Genomic DNA, 18,209 nt, shown 5'->3' with positions numbered 1-18,209 from the left:
ACTGCCGCACCGGAGCAGAGCCCCGGCCCTCCGTGCAGCAGGGGTAAGCAGTCAGAGAATTGCTCGTTCCTAGTCTAGGGCGATGTGGTTGCTGAAGTGTAGGGTAGATGATTGGCGCCTCCGGCAAATGTAAGGTAGAGAGTGCAGGCAACAGCACAGCTACGCTCAATAATATATTTCAAAAGCTTCGATCTCCTTCAGCCAGTCACAGTAATCGGACTGGGGTATAGTCTGGGGTAAAATAGTGTACTTTTAACAATTTGGGCATTTAATCTTAGCTTTAAATCGCTTAGTTAAGGGAGAGCTCCTTCAAGACACGTCTCTCCAGTTAAGCAGCTAGCTCCGCCCCTCTTATAGATCTTTTAGTTTCACCTATGTAAAATAAATTACATGTTCACTTAAGGATATGTATTAAATTTTTTGTGTGCATCTTATTATATCCTTTATTAGAAAAATGTCTTCTGAATTATTAATGTTTCTACTCTTTATTTTGGTGCTATGGCTGCAAGCCTTGCAGTTGTAACAGGGAAAGACACCTTGTATAGTTTTGCCCATGAGGTCTTTTTGTATTTTGACATTTCTTTGTTTTCTCAGTTCACTAGGTGCTAAGATAGATTTAAAATTCATAGCCTTTTTGAAGACAAAATTAGGTTTATCAGATATTTTATCACCTATTACTGTGTCCTCTTTCAGGAGGTGCCAATGTTTTTTAATGATTTTTTTAATCAAGTATTGGTCATCATGATAATTAGTTATAAAGGGAATTTCTATTGAATCAGTCTTTTCAGTGGTTCTATCTTTATATTGTATTAGGGATCCCCTGCTTGTGCTTTTAGCTCTATCTATAGCCTTGTCAATAATTTCCTTTTTATAGCCTCTTGCATTGAACCTGTCTCCTAGAATCTCTACTTGCTGTTCAAAATCTTCTATTCTGGAACAATTCTTGCGAATACGAAGGCATTGACCTGTTGGAATATTATTTTTCCAGACATATAAATGGCAACTTTTAGCATGAATGTAATTGCTTTTTTGAAGTGAGTTTATTACCATATTACCATAATTTTTGGTTTATTACCATAATATCTAAATCTAACGCCTAGATTTAGAGTTCTGCGGCCAAAGGGGTGCGTTAGCTACGCGTGCTTTTTTTCCCACGCACCTTTTAAATACCGCTGGTATTTAGAGTTCACAGAATGGCTGGGTTTTCAGTGCGTTAGGCTCCAAAAAGGGAGCGTAGAGCATAATTTAACGCCACTGCAACTCTAGATACCAGCGGTGCTTACGGACGCGGCCAGCTTCAAAAACGTGCTCGTGCACGATTCCCCCATAGAAAACAATGGGGCCATTTGAGCTGACAAAAAAACCTAACACCTGCAAAAAAGCCGCGTTCAGCTCCTAACGCAGCCCCATTGTTTTGTATGGGGAAACACTTCCTACGTCTGCACCTAACACTCTAACATGAACCCCGAGTCTAAACACCCCTAACCTTACACTTATTAACCCCTAATCTGCCGCCCCCGCTATCGCTGACACCTGCATATTATTATTAACCCCTAATCTGCCGCTCCGTACACCACCGCCACCTACATTATAGCTATGTACCCCTAATCTGCTGCCCCTAACACCGCAGACCCCTATATTATATTTATTAACCCCTAATCTGCCTCCCTCAATGTCGCCTCCACCTGCCTACACTTATTAACCCCTAATCTGCCGAGCGGACCGCACCGCTACTATAATAAAGTTATTAACGCCTAATCCGCCTCACTCCCGCCTCAATAACCCTATAATAAATAGTATTAACCCCTAATCTGCCCTCCCTAACATCACCGACACCTAACTTCAATTATTAACCCCTAATCTGCCGACCAAATCTCTCCGCTACTGTAATAAATGGATTAACCCCTAAAGCTAATTCTAACCCTAACACTAACACCCCCCTAAGTTAAATATAATTTAAATCTAACAAAATAAATTAACTCTTATTAAATAAATTATTCCTATTTAAAGCTAAATACTTACCTGTAAAATAAACCCTAATATAGCTACAATATAAATTATAATTATATTATAGCTATTTTAGGATTTATATTTATTTTACAGGTAACTTTGTATTTATTTTAACCAGGTACAATAGCTATTAAATAGTTAAGAACTATTTAATAGCTAAAATAGTTAAAATAATTACAAAATTACCTGTAAAATAAATCCTAACCTAAGTTACAATTAAACCTAACACTACACTATCAATAAATTAATTAAATAAAATACCTACAATTACCTACAATTAAACCTAACACTACACTATCAATAAATTAATTAAATACAATATCTACAAATAAATACAATTAAACCTAACACTACACTATCAATAAATTAATTAAATACAATATCTACAAATAAATACAATGAAATAAACTAACTAAAGTACAAAAAATAAAAAAGAACTAAGTTACAGAAAATAAAAAAATATTTACAAACATCAGAAAAATATTACAACAATTTTAAACTAATTACACCTATTCTAAGCCCCCTAATAAAATAACAAAGCCCCCCAAAATAAAAAAATGCCCTACCCTATTCTAAATTAAAAAAGTTCAAAGCTCTTTTACCTTACCAGCCCTGAACAGGGCCCTTTGCGGGGCATGCCCCAAAGAATTCAGCTCTTTTGCCTGTAAAAAAAACACATACAATACCCCCTCCCCAACATTACAACCCACCACCCACATACCCCTAATCTAACCCAAACCCCCCTTAAATAAACCTAACACTAAGCCCCTGAAGATCTTCCTACCTTATCTTCCCCATACCAGGTTCACCGATCCGTCCTCGGAAGTCTTGATCCAAGCCTCGGAAGTGTTGATCCAAGCCCAAGCGGGGGGCTGAAGAGTGACGTCCATCCTCGGGCTGAAGTCTGGATCCAAGCGGCGACTGAAGAAATCCATCATCGGGCTGAAGTCGGAAGTCCATCATCGGGATGAAGTCTTCTATCAAGCAGCATCTTCAATATTCTTTCTTCCGGAGCGGAGCGGAGCCATCTTGTTCCCAGCCGACGCGGATCCATCCTCTTCTAACGACGCCTACTAGCCGAATGACGGTTCCTTTAAATGACGTCATCCAAGATGGCGTCCGTCGAATTCCGATTGGCTGATAGGATTCTATCAGCCAATCGGAATTAAGGTAGGAAAATTCTGATTGGCTGATGGAATCAGCCAATCAGATTGAGCTCGCATTCTATTGGCTGATCGGAACAGCCAATAGAATGCGAGCTCAATCTGATTGGCTGATCGGATCAGCCAATCGGATTGAACTTGAATCTGATTGGCTGATTCCATCAGCCAATCAGAATTTTCCTACCTTAATTCCGATTGGCTTATAGAATCCTATCAGCCAATCGGAATTCGACGGACGCCATCTTGGATGACGTCATTTAAAGGAACCGTCATTCAGCTAGTAGGCGCCGTTAGAAGAGGATGGATCCGCGTCGGCTGGGAACAAGATGGCTCCGCTCCGCTCCGGAAGAAAGAAGATTGAAGATGCTGCTTGATAGAAGACTTCATCCCGATGATGGACTTCCGACTTCAGCCCGATGATGGATTTCTTCAGTCGCCGCTTGGATCCAGACTTCAGCCCGAGGATGGACGTCACTCTTCAGCCCCCCGCTTGGGCTTGGATCAACACTTCCGAGGCTTGGATCAAGACTTCCGAGGACGGATCGGTGAACCTGGTATGGTGAAGATAAGGTAGGAAGATCTTCAGGGGCTTAGTGTTAGGTTTATTTAAGGGGGGTTTGGGTTAGATTAGGGGTATGTGGGTGGTGGGTTGTAATGTTGGGGGCTTGGGTATTGTATGTTTTTTTTTACAGGCAAAAGAGCTGAATTTCTTGGGGCATGCCCCGCAAAGGGCCCTGTTCAGGGCTGGTAAGGTAAAAGAGCTTTGAACTTTTTTAATTTAGAATAGGGTAGGGCATTTTTTTATTTTGGGGGGCTTTGTTATTTTATTAGGGGGCTTAGAGTAGGTGTAATTAGTTTAAAATTGTAATATTTTTCTAATGTTTGTAAATAATTTTTTATTTTTTGTAACTTAGTTCTTTTTTATTTTTTGTACTTTAGTTAGTTTATTTCATTGTATTTATTTGTAGGAATTGTATTTAATTTATTTATTGATAGTGTAGTGTTAGGTTTAATTGTAGGTAATTGTAGGTATTTTATTTAATTAATTTATTGATAGTGTAGTGTTAGGTTTAATTGTAACTTAGGTTATAATTTATTTTACAGGTAATTTTGTAATTATTTTAACTATTTTAGCTATTAAATAGTTCTTAACTATTTAATAGCTATTGTACCTGGTTAAAATAAATACAAAGTTACCTGTAAAATAAATATAAATCCTAAAATAGCTATAATATAATTATAATTTATATTGTAGCTATATTAGGGTTTATTTTACAGGTAAGTATTTAGCTTTAAATAGGAATAATTTATTTAATAAGAGTTAATTTATTTCATTAGATTTAAATTATATTTAACTTAGGGGGGTGTTAGTGTTAGGGTTAGACTTAGCTTTAGGGGTTAATCCATTTATTACAGTAGCGGCGAGATTCGGTCGGCAGATTAGGGGTTAACAATTGAAGTTAGGTGTCGGCGATGTTAGGGAGGGCAGATTAGGGGTTAATACTATTTATTATAGGGTTATTGAGGCGGGAGTGAGGCGGATTAGGGGTTAATAACTTTATTATAGTAGCGGTGCGGTCCGCTCGGCAGATTAGGGGTTAATAAGTGTAGGCAGGTGGAGGCGACGTTGAGGGGGGAAGATTAGGGGTTAATAAATATAATATAGGGGTCGGCGGTGTTAGGGGCAGCAGATTAGGGGTACATAGGGATAATGTAGGTGACGGTGGTGTACGGAGCGGCAGATTAGGGGTTAATAATAATATGCAGGGGTCAGCGATAGCGGGGGCGGCAGATTAGGGGTTAATAAATATAATATAGGGGTCGGCAGTGTTAGGGGCAGCAGATTAGGGGTTCATAGGGATAATGTAGGTGGCAGCGGTGTGCGGTCGGCAGATTAGGGGTTAAAAATTTTTAATAGAGTGGCAGCGATGTGGGGGGACCTCGGTTTAGGGGTACATAGGTAGTTTATGGGTGTTAGTGTACTTTAGAGCACAGTAGTTAAGAGCTTTAGAAACCGGCGTTAGCCCAGAAAGCTCTTAACTACTGACTTTTTTCTGCGGCTCGAGTTTTGTCGTTAGATTTCTAACGCTCACTTCAGCCACGACTCTAAATACCAGCGTTAGAAAGATCCCATTGAAAAGATAGGATACGCAATTGACGTAAGGGGATTTGCGGTATGGAAAAGTCGCGGCTGCAAAGTGAGCGTTAGACCCTTTAATGACTGACTCTAAATACCAGCGGTAGCCCAAAACCAGCGTTAGGAGCCTAACGTTGGTTTTGACGGCTACCGCCCAACTCTAAATCTAGCCATAAGAAAGTTACCATGCTTTTACTATGGTGATAAGGAAAGATTAGACCACAATTATTTGTATTCATTTTTTTCAAACATCATTATTAGATCTTTTTCAGGGCCTTTCCAGACCAATAACAGGTCATCTATATACCTCTTATAAAGTACGAGGTTTGCACCATAGCTGCCATTGCCAAAGAAATCAGTTTCCCAGGCTCCCATAAACAAATTGGCATAGCTAGGTGCAAACCTCATACCCATTGCTGTTCCTTCAATTTGGAGGAAGAACTTATCATCAAAAGAGAAATAGTTGTTTTGAAGTATATATTTGATACTGTTAAGGATAACATTTCTATGTTTTTCAGTCATATTCGTATAATTTCTTAAAAATTGACTAACAGCCTGGATAACTTTTGTGTGGTTGATTACCGTAGATAATGAAGTGAACATAACATTGAACATAAACTTTCGCTGCTTTCAGACTCCCATTGATTCCTATGGCATCCGCGGCCTCCAGGGTGGCGGATTGAAAACCAGGTACGCTGGACCGGAATAGCCGTGAGCATACTATTTGATAACTTTTAAAAAGTGTCAAATAGTGCCGAATGTGTATTCGGAACATCTGTAATGACGTAAGCATCGATCTGTGTCGGATTGAGACTGGCGGATCGTATGTTACATCACAGATTTAAACTTTTGCCAGTCTGTAGGCTTTGATAACTAGGTCGAATCAAGCTCGCCACAATTACGCTGCGGAATTCCAGTGTATTTGCGGTTGACAACTTGATAAATATCCCACAAAGTTTTAACTTAGATTAAGCTGCAAATAGCCCCCTGCACCCCTTTCTATATCATGCAGCAGGAATGGTAAAAAAGTTATTTTAAAATGAATATTGTTTCTGGACAGTTTGAAATGGCTGCCAAGTTCAGCCCACTGATGACATCACGATCTGGGCAGCATATGGCATCCAATCACAAAATGCTCACTAGTTGGATTTAACAGACTATCAATGCTTCTCAGCAGTGTCTAGATGCAGCCCAGATCATGATGTCATCAGTGGGCGGAGCTTGGTAGCCATTTCAAACTGGCCAGAAACACTATTCATTTTAAAATAACTTTTTTACAGTTCCTGCTGCATGATATAGAAAGGGCGCAGGAGGCTATTTGCAGCTTAATCTAAGGTAAGACATTAAGATGACTAAGGTGTAGACTGTCCCTTTAACTCCAGTTATTTGTGGGTTTTGTCTAATTTTAACAGCAAGGGTCTCTATAACACAGGCAAATAGGGGATAGTGGGCACCCTTGACGGGTCCCTTTGGTAATAGAGAAGGGTGGAGATAGCGTCCCATTTATTAGTATTCGGGCGTTGGGTTGGGAGTATAATGAGAAGATTCTAGTAACTATTTGCGGGCCTAGGCCCATATGTATCAGGATGGCTTTAAGAAAGTCCCAGGCAACACGGTCAAAGGCCTTCTCTGTGTCCGTTGACAAAAAAATTGATGGTTTATTATTATTTTGTACATAATTAATTAGATTTAAGGCCCTGACCGTGTTGTCTTTAGCCTCCGTTCCAAGAATGAAACCAACTTTGTCAAAATGAACAATATCAGGTAAAATTCTATTAAGTCTGTGGGATAGTATTCTCGCATACAATTTAATATCGGTGTTTAATAGTGAAATGGGGCGATAGTTTGAGGGGAGGTCAGGAAAAGGTCTTGGAGGTATCTATATATTGAAAATATTTTAGGATGTGTGGGGTTAAAATTTCTTAAAATATAGAATAGTATTTGTGGCCAAAACCATCCGGTCCAGGGGATTTCCCTGTTGGCAGGTCTTTTATAGCTACTTTTAGTTCCTCTATCGTAATGGGGTCTTCCAACCTATCTTTTTGGGTTGCAGATATACAATTTAATTTTATGTTTTTCAGAAAGGTATCTATAAGCTGTTGTCTTATCAGCATCTTCTGTCTGATTGTTGTTTTAATTCTCAATGTTATATAATTTCTGAAAGTATTTTTTGAAAGTAAGTGCAATTTGTTCTGTGGAGTTTTGGAGGTGGACCTTCTCATCTCTTATGTGTAGAATATATTTCTTATGCGCTTTATGTTTAAGGTATCTAGCCAGCAAACATCCAGACTTATTACGACCCTCATAGTATTTTTGTTGTGTGTAAAAGGTTTGCCTTTTATGTTCTTTAGCTAAGTGGGATGCAAGCTTTTGTCTTTCACAAGTTTATTCATTCAATATGTCTTTATTTGATGGGGATTGTTTGTGTCTTAACTCTAATTGCTCAATATTGAGGGTATCGAAGTGGTGAGTTCCCGTTTGGTTTTATTAATGTGAGCCTTTATTGCCATTAATTTGCCTCTGATAACGCTCTTATGTGCCTCCCATACGGTCTGTGGGGAGGTGTCAGGGTTGGCATTAAGTTGGAAGTACTCAGTTATTGCATTTGATATTTTTAAATTAATCTGTTGATCTGTTAATAAGTGTTCATCTAGTTTCTAAATATACAGCTAGATTACGAGTTTTTCGTTTTGAGCTGTGCGGTGCTAACGAGCAGTTTTGTCTCACCACTCACTTACCTGCATCGCTGGTATTACGAGTTTTTACAAACCCAACGTTAAAAGGCAAGAAGTGAGCGTTGAGCAAAATTTAGCTCCTTACCGCACTTCAATACCAGCGCTGCTTAAGTCAGCGGTGAGCTGGTCATACATGCTTGTGCCCGATTACCCCATAGTAATCAACGGGGAGAGCCGGCTGAAAAAAAGCCTAACACCTGCAAAAAAGCAGCGTAAAACTCCATAACGCAGCCCCATTGAACACCCTAACATGAACCCCGAGTCTAAACACTTATTAACCCCTAATCTGCCACCCCCGACACCGCCGACACCTACATTATATTTATTAACACCTAATCTCCCTCCCCCAATGTCTTAGGGTTTATTTTTACTTTACAGGCAAGTTTGTATTTATTTTAACTAAGTACAATAGTTATTAAATAGTTATTAACTATTTAATAACTACCTAGCTAAAATAAATGCAAAAGTATCTGTAAAATAAAACCTAACCTAAGTTACAATAACACCTAGCCTAACCCTACAATTAAATACATTAAAAACAATTAAATAAATTAAATCAGCTAAAGTACAAAAAAAACAAAACACTAAATTACAGAAAAAAATAAACAAATTACAAGATCTTTAAACTAATTACACCTAATCTAATAGCCCTATCAAAATAAAAAAAGCCCCCCCAAAATAAAAAAAGCCCTAGCCTAAACTAAACTATCAATAGCTCTTAAAAGGGCCTTTTGCGGGCATTGCCCCAAAGAAATCAGCTATTTTACCTGTAAAAAAAATACAAACAACCCCCCCAACATTAAAACCCACCACCCACACAAACAACCCCCCAAATAAAATACTACCTAAAAAAAACTAAGCTCCCCATTGCCCTGAAAAGGGCATTTGGATGAGCATTACCCTTAAAAGTGTAGTTAGCTCTATTGCAGGCCCAAACCCTAACCTAAGAATAAAACCCACCCAATACACCCTTAAAAAAACCTAACACTAACCCCCTGAAGATCGACTTACAGTTCTGAAGACCGGACATCCATCCTCAAGGAAGCGACAGAAGTCTTCATCCAAGCCGGGCCGAAGTCCTCAAAGAAGCCGGGAGAAGTCTTCATCCAAGCCGGGCGAAGTGGTCCTCCAGACGGGCAGAAGTCTTCATCCAGATGGCATCTTCTATCTTCATCAACCGACGCGGAGCGGGTCCATCTTCAAGACATCCGACGCAGAGCATCCTCTTCTGCCGATGACTAACGACGAATGAAGGTTCCTTTAAGTGACGTCATCCAAGATGGCGTCCCTTAGATTCCGATCGGCTTATAGAATTCTATCAGCCAACCGGAATTAAGGTAGAAAAAAATCCTATTGACTTTTTACCACGTTAAAAAGTGATAGGCCGCCTACATCTGAAAATATATAATCAATTCTAGTGTACACCCTGTGGGGGTATGAGTAAAATGAATAATCCCTATGATGAGGGTGTAAGGATTTCCAAACATCTTGCGCAACTATACGTTTAAGATGGGTGTTAATTTTTGCAATTTGTGATAGAGGGGTCGAAAAATGGTGTGGTGAGCAATCCATATCTGGGTTTAGTGCCACATTAAGATCCCCACACATTATAAGCACACCTTTTTGGTGATCTAGTATATAGTTAGACATTTTTTTCATAAATGAGTGTTGTGCCATGTTAGGTGCGTATTTAGACATTAGGGTTACAGGTCTATTGTATAGCAGACCTATTAAGATAATATACTGTATATTCCCTTTCTGTCTTTAATGGTTTGTAGTTCCACAAAAGGAACACCTTTTTTAATTATTATGCCTATCCCGTGTTTCTTGTTTCTGTCATGTGATGCCCAGTAGCACGTGCCACATATACACGCAAAAGTAGAGGGTTCATTATCTCTTGCAGAAACACCAGGTCAGCCTTATGTTTACGGAAATCCCTTGTGGCTATTGACCTTTTACTAGGTGTGTTCAAGCCTTTTGGATTGACAGAGTATATGTGCAATTTGTTATTTGTGTGGGAACGATTATGAGAGTTAGTCATATTGTGTGCAGTATATGAGTGGTACAAGCACTAGATATGGGCATATTTGGTATGTGCGTTTAATATTTTTAAGAAAGGAAGTGCGAAACGAGACCGAGACAATAGGGAAAAACAAATAAAACAAAATCAACAAGTAAAACATATAAATTTCAAGCATTGACAAGTTGTCAGGAGCAGGGTAGCATATCCCTGAGTTCACCTCCAGCTCCATGACTGATTTCCTAAACAAGTAGGGGAAGCATCAATTCTAATGTGGCTAATACCCACTAACTATACATTTCAGTCACCTATCTGTGATTGGTCAGTAGTCATAATGTCTATAAATCAATCTTCAACCATGTCACATGGAAATAAATATGCTTAGTGTTATATTTAGACAGGCTACTTCAACTACACTTGTCTAACTGGTTAAAGAGGGTTCTTTGACATATGGGGGCTAATATTAAAATAGTGCTGGCATATACCAACCCATAACATGGCTCCAACAAACCAATTGTTACTTATAAACCCCAGGTAAAACAAATGACTTGGGAGCGTAGCAAGCAATAGAATGCAGTTACAGACATGACTAGTTATATTTGTATTTATCCCTTTGCATGTTGGAATAAGTGAGACCAATGTTAACTTTAATGTGTATGTACCTAATACTTACTATCTAACTAATGTGTGCTATCTATCCCTATTTGTTCAGGAGTCATATCTTCTTTTTAGTGAACTGTAACAATTAGACTTAAACAATCATAAACATTATAAACCAAACACTAACCGTGACAATAAAATGCTAGTGCGCCAAACATAGCATTTAATACAACTATTTTATTAATGCCTATCTGGCTAGACCTTGAAGGCTCATTTGCATACAAATGTTACTACTATTTGCTTGTACCAGTAAGATGATGCTGACACATACCAACACATCAAATGGTTCTAATAAGCAAATTGTGACTTGTACTCCCCAGGCAAAAAACAAAAGATCTGGAAATGTAACAAGTATTAGGATGCACTCACAGACAGGACTAGTTGTATTTGTGCTTATCAGATTGCATGCCAGAATAAGTGAAACCAGCTTTAATTTTAGTGTTAATGTCGCTAGTACTTACTATCTAGCTAGTATGTGTTATCTATCTCCATCTGTTCAGGAGTCGTATCTTCCTTTTAGTGAACATTTACAGTTAGACTTATGTAATCACAAACATGTTATAAATCAAACATTAACTATGACAATAAAATGCCAGTGCGTCAAGTAAAACTTTTAAACAAACTATTTTAATAGTATTCATCTAACTAGGCATTGAAGGTCCTTTTGCATATACGTGTTAATGTTGTTTTTTTGTTACCAGTAGATAACAACATAGTAGGCGATTTCATTAAATTAACTGTTATTTATAGGAATCTAAAGAGACATGTGACACAAGCATGTTGCAGACAATAAAATACATCTACAAACAGGATTATTCATACTTATCCGGCCATATGTTTGAATAAGGAATAGTCTTCTCTTCTTAATAGCGATATAGTGTGGAAGTGTCCGCTGTAAGGTAACGTTGCTCATGAAACATCTGGTGAATCTTCAGATTTTTTCTTCTTGTTGACTGTGATCCATTATGACCTCTGAGGCTTGGGTACAAGCTCTTTTCTGGAGATGGATGCATGTGGCGTAGTGAGGTTTGGCAGAGAAAAGGTGATAGTCAGTCCTTTGGAAAAGGAATCCAAATCTTCTGGTTCTTTATATACATGTGTCTTGCCTTCCTTTTGAACTATAAGACTGAAGGGAAATCCCCAGCGATATTTCACCTTTCTATCTTGCAGTGTCTGTGTAATAAAACGTATCTCCATTCTTTTTTCAATTGTCGCAGGACAAATATCTTGGAAAATCTGAATACTGTAAGTTTGGAAGTTAATCTCACGTTGTAGCCTGACTTGCTTCCATATTGCCTCTTTGCCTAAATAATTTACAAATTTTATAATAATATCCCTTGGAGAATTAGGTGGTTTTGGCATAGGCTTTAATGCCCTGTGGGCTCTTTCCAGGGACATTTCTGTGAGTTTAAGGGTTGGAATGATATATTCAAACAATTGTAAAAGATATGAAGGCACAGATTCCAGTGTTGCCTCCTCTGGGACTCCTCTTATCCGCAGGTTACTCCTCCTGCTCTTGTTATCCAGGTCTCGATTGAAGAGATTGTATGAGGGTTCCTGACGTATCAGTTGATGGTTAGAGTCTGACATCATATTGTTCAAAATATCCTGACCTTCTTCCAAATAATCTAACCTAGCGCCCATTTCGGTGATGTCTTTTCTCAGAGATGACATTTCTCTTTTAATAAAAGACTTCAGGTCTGCAAGGTCAGATTTGGATGGTAACATTGAGATGGTTGATTGGATTTGGGTCAGTTGCTCAGTCTGTGAAAAGGATGACGGAAGCTGAGGATCTGAGGGGTGAGCCTCAGTGGTTGTATGTTCCATTAGTTGGTCGGTAGTCTCAGATTCATGTTTATGGAAAAAGGAACTCATGGTATTAAGGGGGAGTGAATCAGGAGCGCTACAGCTAAAGGTGCTAAGAAATAAGACTATATGTTCTATACTTAGAAATATGACAAGGACAATAACGTATCTAAAATATGACACAATTTAATTGCACAAAAGATAATAACAAATAAAAACGGACGTCTCCGTAAGTAAAACTTCTTAAGTTGCCGCCATATAAATATTGCAATAGCAGAAAGAGTTCGTGGTGCAAATATAAACAGTCCAGTGTACACTTTCAGTATCTTTATTACGTGTTGGTTTGCTAGCAAACAAGGGCTTACCCCAGACCTTCCACTCGATGGTCTCTGTGGGTTAGTTACAGCCGTTTGCGCAATGACGTCACTTATGTGGGTGCTGTCCCAAACGGGCTCTCTGATTGGTCCAAATTCGGAACCAGCCAACAGCGGTAGTGGTGACTCTTTTAGCTATGGTATAGCGATCATCCGATGACAAATACCTGCTCTTAGTGCTAGATAGCACGCAAGGTATAGAAATGAAAGATGTAAGTAAACTTGGTTATCAGATAAGGAGTTCAGAGAGTTAGTTGCAAGTCTTTCCAATAGCTAATTATATTAGCGAAATTGCACAATCCTCAGTGAACACTGTGGTAGCTCCAGCTACATATAGTGGATCTCAGTGGTTATTGCAGCACATCAACGCGTTTCTCCCTCTACAGGGCTTTCTCAAGATGAATCTTGAGAAAGCCCTGTAGAGGGAGAAACGTGTTGATGTGCTGCAACAACCACTGAGATCCACTATATGTAGCTGGAGCTACCACAGTGTTCACTGAGGATTGTGCAATTTCGCTAATATAATTAGCTATTGGAATGACTTGCAACTAACTTTCTGAACTCCTTATCGGATAACCAAGTTTACTTACATCTTTCATTTCTATACCTTGCGTGCTATCTAGCACTAAGAGCAGGTATTTGTCATCGGATGATCGCTATACCATAGCTAAAAGAGTCACCACTACCGCTGTTGGCTGGTTCCGAATTTGGACCAATCAGAGAGCCCGTTTGGGACAGCGCCCACATAAGTGACGTCATCGCACAAACGGCTGTAACTAACCCACAGAGAACATCGAGTGGAAGGTCTGGGGTAAGCCCTTGTTTGCTAGCAAACCAACACGTAATAAAGATACTGAAAGTGTACACTGGACTGTTTATATTTGCACCACGAACTCTTTCTGCTATTGCAATATTTATATGGCGGCAACTTAAGAAGTTTTACTTACGGAGACGTCCGTTTTTATTTGTTATTATCTTTTGTGCAATTAAATTGTGTCATATTTTAGATACGTTATTGTCCTTGTCATATTTCTAAGTATAGAACATATAGTCTTATTTCTTAGCACCTTTAGCTGTAGCGCTCCTGATTCACTCCCCCTTTTTAGCCATTTTATTTACCTATTTTGGGAACACATAGGTATTCTCAGGAGTTTGGTGTTGTTCACCCTGCACTCACTGGTTCCAATATCCTTTGTTAACTCATGGTATTAGCAGGTGTAGACGTTAATGTTTTATCACTTTTGATGTTCCTTTTAGACGCCATTGAATCTCTGCTATTAAATTGCTGCAATTTTTAAATGACTATATTAACATTGACCAGGACTCCAATAATGCTTTATTGTGAAGATGTTCTTGTCTTACCAGATAGATTAGAAGAACATTTATGTCTATATGTCCCTTTTGGTTCAAGTGCTTTTCTTTTAGTTAGTTTATCCCACCTTGCCTACTGAACTAACAGGTAACAGTCTCAGCATTATGGGCTTTTCTCCTTACAATTAATTAGAGAGCCTAATGTTGACTGAAGGGTCTGACCAATCTGACCACAAGCTCTTGCGAGTGAAAAAACAGTACTCACTGTTAGGGAGATCACGGTATGTTGCTTAAGCCGCTTCTATGGCTGCAGTTAGATTTCCGGGCGAGTCGAGTGGTAGGAATATGTGTTTCTTATCCTCTCAGCCCGTGTTGCGTCGGATGGTATGTAAGTTTTTCCGGTCCTCACTACTTTCAGTTGTTGATCTCTCGGTATGATTCCCTTCACAGACCTCAATGAAAGCAGCCGATGTTAGATTTATTGCGTAGCTCCAATTTTCACTTCTGTGGTCACTTTTTTTTCACAGGATGGTGTATTATCCATTAGTAATGCATAAGCAACAATATATAAAGGTATTTACTACCCTAATATCTCCAGTTTAGAGCTGTAAACTCAGGACATGCTACGGAGGTTTTTAAAAATGCAGCCATGTTCCTGCACGGCTATGCTCCGCCCCCCAGAAATGTATTTATTAGTAAAGAGCAACATGGTCAGGGATTTTATATAAGAACAGGCTTACACTATATAATAACAGGCTTACATATCATCCATTTGCTATGTAGTGTTCCCTCTACAGACTTCAAACGGAATAAGTGAGACCACTGTTAACTTTAATGTGTATGTACCTAATACTTACTATCTAACTAATGTGTGCTATCTATCCCTATTTGTTCAGGAGTCATATCTTCTTTTTAGTGAACTGTAATAGTTAGACTTAAACAATCATAAACATATTATAAACCAAACACTAACCGTGACAATAAAATGCTAATCTGACCAGAAGCTCTTGCGAGTGAAAAAACAGTATTCACTCTTAGGGATATCAAGGTATGTTGCTTAAGCCGCTTCTATGGCTGCAGTTAGATTTCCGGGCAAGTCGAGTGGTAGGAATATGTTTTTCTTATCCTGTCAGCCCATGTTGCGTCAGATGGTATGTAAGTTTTTCCGGACCTCACTACTTTCAGTTGTTGATCTCTCTGTATGATTCCCTTCACAGACCTCAATGAAAGCAGCCGATGTTAGATTTATTGCGTAGCTCCAATTTTCACTTCTGTGGTCACTTTTTTTCACAGGATGGTGTATTATCCATTAGTAATGCATAAGCAACAATATATAATGGTATTTACTCCCCTAATATCTCCAGTTTAGAGCTGTAAACTCAGGACATGCTACGGAGCTTTTTCAAAATGCAGCCATGTTCCTGCACAGCTACGCTACGCCCCCCAGAAATGTATTTATTAGTGAAGAGCAACATGGTCAGCGATTTTATATAAGAACAGGCTTACACTATATAATAACAGGCTTACATATCATCCATTTGCTATGTAGTGTTCCCTCTACAGACTTCAAACAATAAATAAATGTAGTGTACTATGCATGCTGGGAATTAGAGTCTAAAACTACAGTGATACACAATACAGTAGGATAAAGTAAACTACATATTCCAGAATGCTTTGAAACTCCCAGAATACTGTGCTTCTTCCTTTAAAACTGCAGTTTTACTCCAGGTGGGGAGGATTATCCCTGGGGTGGGGGTACAGATGCCCCTTCTTGCCCTCCCTTGTGGATGCCCATGGGCCTTTGATAAAATGGGCAGAGATTAACTTTTTAGAGAAATGCTGTTTATGTTCATAATAAAAATTTTTTTCTAGTTTAACATTTTAATTAATCTTACTGGCGTTAATGGGAAGGTTAATATCTATATTATATTATTAACCTAATAGGTCCTAAGACCCACTAATAGAGACACATTTGTTAGCCCACTAAGTCCTAAATAGGAAAATTGTTCTAATGTTACTCGTGTTTGTGGTTCACTGTATTTAAAACTTAACATTTATTAAAAGATATTCACATAAAAAATTAGAATTGAAACATTAAAAACAACTCTGCAGCAACTTTATTCTCAATATATAAGATCAGACAGCTTTGCTGTTCTAACATTAGAACAATTTATCTATTTAGCACTTAGGGGCCGATATACACCTGTTTCCGCATGAGCCTTCTGGCTCACTGGAAACGATCCGGTTGATTGACACCCCCTGCTAACAGCTAGCTAAACTACAGGGGGCGGCATTGCACAAGCATTTTTTGTGAAATTCTTGTGCAATGATAAATGGTGACAGCGTATGTGCGGTGCGCTACAGCGGATCATGTCCGCTGCATTTTGATAAATCGGCCCTTAAGTGTGCTAAAAAATGTATCTCTATTATTGGGTCTTTGGACCTATTAGGTTAATAATTCTAAATATACATAACACCTTTTTCCTGAGAAAACAAGGTGAAGGAAATTTACTCTAATAAATTGGTATATAGGGGCCGATTTATCACGGCCCAAATGGGACCGTATACCCCTGTATCCGCGCAAGCCTTCAGGTTTGCCGGAAACAGGAGTTAAGAAGCAGCTGTCTTTAGATCGCTGCTCCTTAACTTATACGCCTCCTCTGAGGCTGCAGTCTGCAATCCACCCAATCATGTATGATCAGGTTGATTGACACCCCCTGCTAGCAGCCGATTGGCCGCAAATCCGCAGGGGGTGGCACTGCACAAACGTATGCTGTCGACATTCAGCAATGTCTGGGGGTCCGCTACAGCAGATCATGTCCGCCAGACATTGATAAATAGGCCCCATAGTCTGTACATTTCATATTGTAGTGCCATTGGAATTTGTAATTTAAATTATAATATATTGTCTGTATTTCTTCTGTTGTGATTTCTTTGTTTAAAAGTGATATGGAATCTTTTGTTTCTTGTTGGCCAGAGACTCGATTTTTAATGAAAATCACGGATCCCAAAAAACTGCAACCAAGAAAATATTGGTATTGACGGATGGAGATATATTTATGGACCCACTGAATTTGACAACAGTAATTAACTCTGCAAAGATGGAAAATATTGAACGATTTGCTATTGGAGTAAGTTTGTCTCAGATTTCTACTGCTGGTTACTTTTGATAGATCATAGCTAGATAGTTAATTGGCCTCTTAACACAAATACATTTCCGCAGGTTATATGAACTGAAAGGATCATATTGTCATCAAATTGGTTTATATATCTTTAAATTAATATGCTTATATTAGTCTTAGGACAGACTTAAACAAACATCAAATAATCCTTGAACTCCCTTGCTTTATTTTTTTTTCTGTTAATTTCAACAAGTAACTTTTAGAAAACCTTTGTCTTAGATACAATTCACTTAAAAAGACAATAAACTGTTTAAGATTGTAATATAATTATATATTATGTGTGTTGAAAAAAACCTTCAAAATATACATTCCATTATTGATTTCTTTCCTATGGCATGGAGAGTCCACAACATCATTCCAATTACTAGTGGAGTATTGAACCTGGCCATCAGAAGGAGGCAAAGAGCACCCCAGCAAAGCTGTTAAGTGTAACTTCCCTTACCCATAATTCCCAGTCATTCTCTTTGCCTTTGTCAATGGAGGATGTGCAAAGATGGTGTCTGAAGATATTTAATTCTTTTATGGGTACTTTTCCCTGCAAGCAAGGGTTAGGGCCTATGTTGTGTCCATGTCGATCTCTTTAGTAACAGTAATGGTGGCTATTAGCAGTAAGAAAGCTGCAGGGTTGTCTTTGCTTTATTTCTAACATTATTGCTACCCCTTCATGGAAAGCCAGGGTTGGTTACTCTGTTCTTTCTTTTACTTCAGGTCCCTGATAGAGTGGATTATCTATCACACCTAAAGAAGCTGTTCCTGCCCTGCAACTGGATCCACGGGTAAATGCATTTGCCTTCTAGGTATTGAAGGACAG

The 18,209-nt window shown here is 38.7% G+C and overlaps 1 protein-coding gene across 1 annotated transcript in view; it reads left to right on the top strand.

The window, feature by feature from the left end:
* ITGAE (integrin subunit alpha E) overlaps positions 1–18,209 on the top strand; it is a 258,148-nt gene that overhangs the window by 18,805 nt on the left and 221,134 nt on the right. The window contains exon 4 of the mRNA XM_053705219.1: positions 17,194–17,347. Coding sequence (XP_053561194.1) covers positions 17,194–17,347 — 154 coding nt within the window. The remainder of the gene's footprint in view (positions 1–17,193; positions 17,348–18,209) is intronic.

The sequence above is a fragment of the Bombina bombina genome, chromosome 3 (assembly GCF_027579735.1).
Source record: "Bombina bombina isolate aBomBom1 chromosome 3, aBomBom1.pri, whole genome shotgun sequence".
In the NCBI taxonomy this organism is placed as follows: domain Eukaryota; kingdom Metazoa; phylum Chordata; class Amphibia; order Anura; family Bombinatoridae; genus Bombina; species Bombina bombina.
This window is presented reverse-complemented; position numbering and strand designations above follow the sequence as displayed.